This window comes from Chinchilla lanigera, unplaced genomic scaffold (genome assembly GCF_000276665.1).
Source record: "Chinchilla lanigera isolate Chin_1 unplaced genomic scaffold, ChiLan1.0 scaffold00114, whole genome shotgun sequence".
NCBI lineage: Eukaryota > Metazoa > Chordata > Mammalia > Rodentia > Chinchillidae > Chinchilla > Chinchilla lanigera.
In genome coordinates, this window is record NW_004955515.1 from 2,463,836 (window position 1) to 2,474,326 (window position 10,491).

The following is a 10,491-nucleotide window of genomic DNA, read 5'->3' on the forward strand; positions in this document are numbered from 1 at the left end:
CAATATATATTTTAGAGTTTTTTTTATTAAAGGTTCACTGCATTTTGGAATCACACCTTCTATGGGAAGCCTAATCAAACTTTGGTTAGCTGAAGCTGGATGTGTGTTTGTCTGCTTATAATGTGAGCAGGATTGAGCTGTGGCCGTGTATATCTGGGAAAGCCTGGAGAAGTGCCATTCTGATGACTTCCACAGAAAGTAAAAGTACATTAAACTGTCCTTAGTACTATAGTCTATAAAGAGGAATCACTGTGATGGATACTTTTGTGAAATGCCTCTCCCTTTTTTGCTTTTTATTTCTTTCATTTTGATCTTTGCTTACTTAGAAGAGATCATTATCCCTTGGAGTATTAAGTCATCAAATATTGCCACAATCCTCATCACACTTTTGAGGGGCAAAATCACTGAAGTCATTCTGAGACCTGTGTAAGTCAGTCTGAAACCTGTGTTACAAATCTGCTTTAAAACCAGCCCGGCAATACACTATACACATCATTTAGAGAGACTTGTACCTTGAGATTTAGAAAAGAGATTACTTCATTTGCAGCAATATATTGGCATTTGAGAAATTTTCAGAACAAAAGTGTTTTAATTATTTCTCTCATTTTAATTTATTTTATTTTTATTTGGCAGTGCCATTGATTGAAACCCAGGCAACCTCATGTATTCTAGGCAGACACTCAAACCGAGGAACGCCTTCAGCCCCTTTTTATTGTTTTGAGTCCTGGTCTTGCTAAGTTACCAAGACTACAATTGAACTTTTTGTCTTGCTGCCTGAGAATTCTGAGTGGCCTGGATTACAGGCAGTCCCCAAAAGGTGAGGCTCATCATCATTTTTTAATGTGTATTTCTTGATATGCATAAAATGCCAAATGTTTACAAGATGCATACGTTATTAAAGTTAAGGTGGCTATGATTTCTAAAACACAGACAAAATCTTTGCAATATATTGAACCCCCTTGGTATTTCTTCAGGGTGTAAAGACAGATGTTTATGCCATGCAAGCTGAGTGCACATCCTCCAGGCAGTGTATGGTAGATGTGCATGCAATGACTGATAATAATGGTGCATTAGTGCAGGGGACCCATTGGCGTTTTCACAGCTTGTTGAAGGTTAAATTGGGACTGAGAGACAACACATTGCACGTGTCCCAGCAGGACACTCTCCCACATGTTTGTCTCTTGTTGAACTTCATGAATACCTTGGGAAAATTTAATTCAAAATATTGGAAAGTAATCACTTTGTGTTAAGAACTGATTTTAAAAGAAAACCTTTTAAAAAACATTGTCTGTATGGGATCTTTCCTAACTAGTATTCTTTTGCTCTGATAGCTTCAACATTTTCCATACTATGCAGCCATCAGAGTACTAAAGGAAAGCCATACATCTCTTCTCTTGTTTTTGATGGAATGACATTGGAAGTGATAGTAAACAAAAATATAATACATATAAATTAGGGATAAAGGAAGGTCTCATTAAACTTACAAATAAGCCAAAGGACCTCCCACATCACTCTTCTTAGAGAAGGGAATGTGTTGTTTGAGGTTGGTGAATAATCTGAGAGAGCTGACCACTGACATCCTTGGCAGATGTCATTGAGACAGATGTTAACCGGACAAGGAGAATGGGATGCTCATGAGCAGTGAGGAACATGTAGTCTCACCAACATGCACCCTATGCACAATGCTACAGATATAATAAGTGAACCCTTGCATTATGAACTATTCTAATACAAATGCTGATTACATGTGTAATGCATATGTTGAGATGAAGCTTTTCAGTGTTACTGTGCTATATATGTAAGAAAATGATACATTTTGCCATATATTTTGAGTCTAAGGTATTTGACTTAATATACTTTTCCTGGATCTATAATGAAGAGAATCTGACTGCCTGAGTCTTAGAAATTATGCATTTCCTAGAATGCTTTTAAAGAAAAGAAACCTTGTAATTTGTCTGCATGTTTGAACTATATTACCTGAACATTAAGACTTTAATGTTCCAGGAATGTGCACAGTATCATTTGCTGACATTGCTACATATTAAGAGAGAGAACATATTGTAACTGAGGATTAGGTTTCATTTTTCCCGAAGATAAAATAGGAACATTATCCTCCTGCTACATTTCTAAATACACTTCCCATGATCCTCAGGGTGTTTCAATTGAAACTCCAGTAAACCCCACACAGCTGGCACTGCTGTTCTGTGCAGAGTGAAATGGTGGAGGCACGGGCCTCTGAGAAAGAAACTGAGTCCAGATGGTTCATGAGGGGTTATTTCATTCTACAGTCTATTTGCTGCAGGACTTTATCATATTTCCAAAGTACTCGGCCATCTTGAGTTCAGATCTTGTTCCCAGTGAAATTAAAACCAAAAATGTAACAATGATACCTTTCAGCTTAATGATAAGTAAAACCAGACGAAGTGCTTCTTTTCTCTCACTGAAGGTTGGTAGCATTTTATTGGCATTCTCTGAACTGTGGGTCAGGACCTCAGCTGCAAAACTCTGCAGAGGGAAGAAGTTAGCTGGTCTCTGTGTAGAATCCCTCATGGAGGACAGGGCCAGTGACAGCAGGAAACACTCAAACTTGCTCCCTTTTACTCTGGCTTCTCCATTAGCACTGTCGTCTGCGGACCTTGTCCCCTCCATAGTCTTAGGATCCACATCCAGCATCTTCACTCTAACCCTTCAAAACCTCCTTCTCTGGTTTTCTCTTGCATCTTGGCCCACACTGGAGCTCGAAATGGTCCTCAGACAAGCCAGATTGAAGACAAGTCTGTAGGACTTCCATTCATACAGTGAGGGGTCACACAGTTCTACAGATGGTTGCCTGTCAGCAGTGCAGCTACCTTACCATCCATTGAAACCACTGAAACTGAGCAGAAATAAACTTTCCCCCTTACAGTTGGTTTTCTCAGGTTGCTGATCATAGTGACCAAATGCTCACTGACTCATCATTCATCTCCCTGCTTTGGGGCTTCTGGCTTCCCTAGGTCAACAGGCTGCAGAAAAAGGACCCCTCTGATAGAAGCAGGATGAGGCTCAGTGTTGGCCGCCCATGGTCTGTCCCCACACCCACAAAAAGCCCCCATTTTGAAGAGATGATTTCCACTTCCGTGTGTAAATTTTGTCTGACTGCTTTCTCCTGCTGTTCCATGGTACAAGACAGGACTTGATCTAGGAACCTGCCTTCTGACCCAGGTAAGGACTGCGGCTGTGTTAAGGCCTGCACTCTGTCTGGAAGAAATGTTGTGACCACATCTACATATAACATCACCAGTTGGAAGGCACCTTCCTGTCTCCCTGAGCTTTGAGTTATCCAGGTTTTGTCAAGCGGTTCTTTCTGGGTTTCAAGATGAGATAACATACAGACCAATTAAATATACTATTGGTAAAATAATCTTCCTGCTTGAAGGCTATGCTTCTTCTTGGATCTACATCATAGCTAAAGTAGCTTCTCTAGACTGGTGGCCTGGGATGCAGAGTACAGAGAGCCCTAGGGTGGGACAGGGTCAGCAGACCAGCCTGTGGTGTCTCCTTCCTTCAGGCTGGTTCATAGCACTGGGTGAGCAGGAGCGTCCTGAGTGCAGCACCCTTCATGGCATTCACATACCACTCTGCCTCTTTCCTTGGCTACACCTTTTGGAATTATTCTGTTACATTTCACTCTGGCTGCACCATGTGCCATCTTTGGAGGGTTCCTACACACACAGTCCTAACCCAAAGGAAAGGCACATGACCTTGGGCAAGGAGGACATAGTTTTCAGCAGCTGTTCTGCAGCTCCTGCCAACCCACCCACATGCTCACCTGCAAGTTCCATCCTATGTTGCTGCTCTAGAGAGCAAAGGAGGCAATAGGGTGGGTGACGCTGCCATTTCATCCAGACTGACATAAAATGGGCTGCAAGCCCCTTCCCCTTACAGTCTCCATCAGGCAGAGTAGGGGCTCTAGTCCAGGTGTTGCTACCACCACCAAAACTCCAGGATAGCAAGAGTCTGCCGCCTGTGAACCCAGGGCCTCCACTCTACCCATCCAACATCCCTGTGGCCACATGGTGACACGTGAAACTACTACACAAGCATCTCCAGAGCTGTACAAATTTGAAGGTGTAGGGAAGGCAAGGAAACCAAAGGTTCTGGCTTGGGATCTTTGTAGGGATGGGTCATCCTGACAAGTTCCAATGGCTGTCTGGTTTACGTAGACAGAATATGATGAAGCCTGAAGGTGCAAGGATGGAAGCTAGCATAGGGGTGGGCCCTCAGTGCCTCCACAACCCATGCCCTCTAGAAGCTGAAAAAAGCACATGCTGATCCCCTCTCACACCCAGGTAGGACACAGAAGCTACTAACTAGAATGAGAAAAAACATTAGGAAGCAATAGACATCTTACAAGGAAGAAGCCATTAACACATAGAGGATGTGCTCACAAAGCAATTTTTCTTTTAATACATTTCTTCTGCAAAAAGATTTGTCTCAGAAGAAAAGGCATGATACGTCTGTGGTATGTGAGAAAGGACAGCACTTTGGAGAGTGTCGTGAGGCTGAAGGTAACCTGAGGCACCTATGTCTTTTGACCTCTGATGGCCTTGACTGGAGGGGGCACAGGCTCTTGGGGTAGCCTGATTGTTGTCCCTATCTCTGATCCACATACTCTTAGTAGGATGACTGTGGTCATTGTGGCTGTCATGGTGAGCACAAGCCATGTCTTTCACCATTGTTCTCTTGTCTGGGCTAGAGGAAGCCCTGTGGTAGCAGGAATGCATACCCACAGGTTCTGGTGGTCCTGCTACATGCAAATTTATCCCTGAAGGAACACTTGCCTGGTGAAGTCCTAACTTATCCACCAGAATTGGTCCAACAACTTCCCTGTTTCTGACCTTTCTGTTTGTGATTGATGCCAGGGTCTGAGCAGAAGCTGATGAGGGCTTGGGTTTTTGCATGGAGCTTTCCTGCCCATTGCATTCTTTATTGGGGTTATGACACTGCAGAGAGTGCTTCATCTTTTTCCTAATTAAGCTTTCTGTAGGAATCTGGCCCTTCTCTGGCACATGTGGACAGGACATGCTCCCATAGCTATCTACTTCCATGACCTGTGCAGGAGGGCTCAGCTCATAGGTACAGAAGGGCCTCTCTCCTGCCGATGATTGTTCCTCATTCCCTGGTCTGGGCTTCCTGTAGTTCTTACTTTGGTTGTTGGAACCAGATATCTTGCTGCTGCTCTTTACTGCGTCGTGAAATCTGGACATGCTGGACTCCTGCTCCCATTGATTGTTCACTCCCCTCACTGATGGATCACATGGGACCTCCAAGGTTGGTGTGTTGCTGTAGAGTGTTCCCTGGGAATTGGACACAGAGGTCTGTGAAGGCTGGATCACTGTGCTGAGGAGCCCCACAGTGTGGCAATCTTGAAGGCTATCAGTGCACACATTCTGAGAACAGCTCTCTCCCTCTCTGAGCATGTCAATATCCAGGTGACTGTGCTCTTTTCTCTTCACATTTTGAGCTTGATTCTGGTGAGTAGAATCTCTAGACAGGGAGGAGGAGTGATTACTGGTATATGGAGACCCTAATGTCCTTAGATTGATGTTGATATTCTGAGAGTTTTCCATCATTCTGGTGCCTAAGGTGATTTCCCATGCAGGGTGCTTCTCTTTCACCTCTGGCTTCCTGCTCTCTTTGGCTACTGACAGTGGGGACAGTAGTTTGATTTCCAGCACTGGGATGCCATGACAGGTACCTTCAAAGGCCATCCTCCTAGTCCCCTCCTGTAGGTCATGCTTGGCCATTTCTGGGCCTGGAGTGGGTACTAGACTGCCTCTCTCATTCCTGAAAGCAGTGCTGCTCCACTGGGTAGAGGCAGCAGAAGGAAGCCTGACCTCCTGTGCACTTAGAGGGATGTCTGAGGGCCCATTGTTGTCATCAGATAGGGTTCCATTGGAGACCTTCTGCACTTCCTTCCATGCAGGTGATCTGGCCACAGGGATAGTACTCTGCAGAATGGGAAAGAGCGTTTGTGCTGTCTCCTTCAGTCCTGCAACTTTCCCAGGAATTTCTTGTTGGAAAGTGGCTAATTTGGTAATGAAGTCAGTCCTGGAGTCACTGGGGGCTGAGGAGGCAAAGGAGGGCAATGGAGGAGGCAATGCTTGAGCCTCACCTACGTGAATGTTTCTAGGCTCAAGGTTCTGGAAAAGAGGCCCACACTTCTGCCTTAACCTATAGTTTTTAATATGTGCTTCCAGCAAGGAAGGAGTTCTGGGATCAAGGAAGGAAAGTCCCTGAGTGGAATTCACACAGGTTTTCTTACCCTTGTAGCATGTCATCATTATGGGCGGTGTGTGAGTATTTGATTTTGGCAAAGTGCATTTGGCAATAAGCCAGGATCTCCGTACACACACAGGGATCATGCCTTCATTGATTTGCCAAAACTTTCTGCTCAGATGGACTCCCAGGTCTTTTTGCAAATCTTTTGGATCTGGGCCCCTAGAGAAGTGACTTCCTGCATCATACTTCTCAGGCCCCTTGATGTTACTTTGTGCACCCTTGTCCCCCTGAACTTCCCATGGGGTGCATCCTACACCTCGGAATGTATCTTTTCTGTCTTCACTTGCATTTTGTTGAACATTCCTTCTGTCCTCTAATTTGAGTGTTACCAGACCCCTATAAAAGGCTCTGCCAGAGGACTGGGACCCTGTATTCTGGACAGTTTTGTTCCTTCCACAAGTAGGTGCTGAGGTTTGAGTGGGTTGAGTAGCACTATAACTGTCCTGTACCCGGCCCTGGCACTTCTCTGGGAGTTTGCCCAGAGGCTGCATGAGATCTTGGGATGGTAGGAGCCTGAGGGCAGGGTGGGGCAAGTTCTCACTCCCCTCATCTCTGCTGAATGCTCCTGATCTGTGGCACTCTGGTTTCTCCTGAAGCTCAGCACTGTTAGAATCCCCAGAAAGGATGGAGACAGCCTGAGGGGCCTCAGAGGCCTGGCTGCCTTGAGGAAGGTTGAGAGTAGGTAGGCTAATGGGTTCTTGACCTTTTTGGAGCTTAGAGTTTAAAGCCTGTCTCCATTTCAATGGCTTCTGCAGGGTCCATTGGAGATCCTGATTTTCAATAGGAAGAAACGACTGTGCCTTCTTCTGGGATGTAGAGCAAGTTGTTCCACAGGCCCTGACCTGGGATGGACAGGTAAGCTGCGGCTTTTGGGGAAAGCACAGGAGTTGGGCTGGTGGCTGGACAGACGGCAGAACTAGGGGCGAGTCTTGTAGAGATGGACCTGGGATATGGGTGTGAGCTTCATTAAATTTAATACAGTGAGACCGTGTAGACGAAGATCTTCCACCAGCCCAGGCAGTGGCCACCAGGGACTCACTGTGCAGAGAGGGCGGGCCCCAGAAGAGTAGGCTGCATTCATGCTCTAAAGGGCTGCCCAGGACCTTGTGGAGAGAGGGCTGCTGAGACCCAAGAAGCCACTCTGCTTTGTCTTTTGTGTTGCAGAAGAGCTGCGCAGAGGTGAGTTTGTCACCCAGTGACTTTAACAGGTTTCTCAGAGAAATCCAGGGGTAGTCTGTGTTCACCAGTTGGAAAAATGAGCCGTCCTTTGGTTTTTCCTGGCGCATTTTCTGTTTGACTCTCTTGCTGATCAGCATCTCCAGCAGCTTGTGCACATCAGGGTGGATGAAAGCGTGGTCCCCTCTTCCCACCTCTGCCTGCCAGTGGGAGGGGCCTTCCCAGAACACAGTGTCTGGTGGGTGGTGAGATGGATGTTCTTGCTGGGATTTGCCATGTGCCCAGCTGGAGAAGAAGGTGGCCTTGGCAGTTGCCCAGCACCAGGAGAAGAAAGAAAGACAGTGGTGAAGGAGGTCAGGGCCTGAGAGAACCCTGATGAGAGATTGCAAATAGGATTTACTGAGTCCGGAGTCCTGGGGCCCAGTGCCTGGGGGCAGCCTCCTCAAGGCAGGCTGGTCTTCTTGAGGCTCTGTGGAGAGAGTTGAGGTCAGAGGCTGCTGGGTCACAAAAGCCCAGGAAAGCAAGGAGGACAAAGGGCTAGGAGGAGGAGCTGCCACCCAATGACTAGGTGGTCGACTGGCTCCAGCAGGCCCTGGTTTGAACACCTCACCTGGGACATCTCCATGAGAGAGGTGATTGACTTCAGCATTCCCAGGGAGCTTTTGTAAGAGGCTGCAGGAAACAGGAGGCACAAGCTACAGCCAGGGGCAGACATGCCCAGAAAAGTGGGTAGATTGGGCAGGGGTGGGCAATTGTGGCCCACAGTCCCTCCACTGTCCCCCACCCAAGGTTCACAAAGCCAGCCATCCCAAAGTGGCATCTCTCCCTTAGCCTGGGAGATGGAGAAGGAGATGGATATGGAAAGTTCCTCACCGTTGTAGAAGTAAAACTAGATGCCGAGTCTCCTCCAGTTCCCTTCGACACTCTCTAAAAGCTAGAAAAATAGACTGGGTTATGGCAGAGAAGGGAGGCCCCTGGGATCATACAAGAAGCTGAGTTGAATGTCACATGGGAGACACCATATCAGATTAGACCTGCAAGCCAGCCAGTCATCAGTGCCCAAGGCTCCTGACAGTGGTTCCAAGGAACATGGAGGGGCTACTTTTCATCCTTTATAAGAAGGTTAGCATCCACCACCCCCCATTGTGTTCACAGTTACCTTATGGGGAGGAAAGTCAGTTCATAGAATGAGGAGTCTGCTATAGAGAAGTAAAACAACATTCCCACAGTTAGACCTATAAGTTCCACCTGCAAATGTAAGCAGTATTGCTCCACTATGACCCATACTTGTGCCCCACCCCCCTGCCGACATCACCCTTCCCTGGCCAGTCGCACCTTCATCCCAAGCACACAACCTGAGAAATGTCCCCAAGTCAGATTTCTTTCCCAGAAGCTTCTCTCTTAGGCCTCTTCAAAAGACATCCTCAGAGATCTGAATCTTGTTGCTCAGGAGTGGGGAGTTCAAGTCACGTCTGTCCTAGGACAGAGCCTTACCTTTCAGAATACAGCTCTTCCTCCTGATCTTCTTCTGTCTCTTCTCCATGTGGTTCTGAGAGACAAGAAAGTCAGAGTCTCAGACCCAGTTCTCCCTCTCTTGTCTCTATGCAATGTTCCTGAATAGCATGACTTTATAAATTAAAGAGTTCGCTTGTAATGTAGCTAAAAATATTTTGTTTTTCCCTTCTGGAAAACAGAAAAGCCTTTGTGTGTAAGCTCCACATGGATGTCATTAGTCCCAGTTCCTCTTGTTAGGAAGCACAGACTAAGCTCTACCCACACGTCTCTCTGCTCCCACGTAGGCATCAGCTTCCAGCTGCCAGTCCAGATGCCTCTGCCATGGGAATGACTGATGCACCAGTCCTCTGACCCATTCTCCACACATCCCCAAGTCTCTGGAACTCTACTTCTTATTGTTTTATTTCACTCTGGCCCCTCCAGCACACCACATAGGTGGTCTGAGAGTCTCAGATGTATGTCTCCGTGCCCACTCTCACCTCTGCCCCACCAGTCCCAGAAGAATGGTATTGTTACTGAGATTTCCACACTCATAATTCTCTCAGCTGGTTTAGAAAAAGTGGAACACATAGTAGAAAAGAGAATCTTGGACCAGGGATTTAGCTCAGCGGCACAGCACCTGCCTAGCAAGTGTGAGGCCTTGGGTTGGATTCTCCATACAAAAAAAAAAAGAAGAATCCTGTCTATTGGGTATCTCCCAGGGGTTGCTTACCTTTCTGATGTTTTCCTTTTTCCAAGTTAGTGGGAAGGATGGATTAGTCTCCAGGAAAGGGATCAGTAGGTTAAAGAGCAGCAACCCACACAGAAAGGCAAGGATCATGTGTATTGCCCAGCTGGTGAAGCTGATGCTCAGCCATGTGGAACCAACACTTTTCAGAAGAAAAGGAGGATTCTCCATCACCTGAACCCAACTGTCCCCCTCAGGTTACTGAGCCCTAATAGTTTCCTCATTGAGTAGGGCGTTTGGCCCAGGCCTGCATCACAGAGCTCTGGTCTCCTCATCACAAAGGGTCCTGAGGGGGAGGGGTGCCAGAAAGAAGAGGCCACCCCATCATCACTCCCCATCCTCAGCCCAGCACATCCTCCACCTCCTGAGTCTTCTAGATTTCTTCTTCCAAATCCAGCTGCGCAGCTTGTCAGAGATAATGCCTAGTACATTTTCAACCACCACCACCACCCTGAAGCCTAGATGGGACTGCTTCCTGAGGGTCTCTGCCTGAGCTACATCAGTTTTGTTTCTGAAACTTCAGCATTCTCTCTTAAATTCTATTTCATAGGAATTATCACCCTCAGGATCACACCTCTGTACCTCCAAAATGTCCCCATAGTATATTTTTATGTTGCATCAACTCATTCTTGAAGTTTCTTTCATACTTACTTAGCTCACTGAGTTTTGGATAAAAATTTTTATATACTTTTCTTTTAATTTTCTCTCTTCACTAGTTGGTTCTAAACCAAAAAATTAGTTTAATACTTTTG

At 46.4% G+C, this 10,491-nt stretch overlaps 1 protein-coding gene across 1 annotated transcript; it reads right to left on the reverse strand.

Moving 5' to 3' along the window:
• Positions 1–4,418: 4,418 nt before the first annotated feature.
• LOC102015754 (spermatogenesis-associated protein 31E1-like) lies at positions 4,419–9,979 on the reverse strand. Its single transcript, XM_005408874.1, has 5 exons — positions 9,725–9,979; positions 8,992–9,046; positions 8,371–8,431; positions 8,108–8,169; positions 4,419–7,966 (listed from the first exon to the last, which is right to left on the reverse strand). The coding sequence occupies exons 1-5, from the start codon at positions 9,908–9,910 to the stop codon at positions 4,443–4,445; spliced, it is 3,888 nt and encodes a 1,295-aa protein (XP_005408931.1). The 5' UTR covers positions 9,911–9,979; the 3' UTR covers positions 4,419–4,442.
• Between the last annotated feature and the right edge of the window lie 512 nt (positions 9,980–10,491).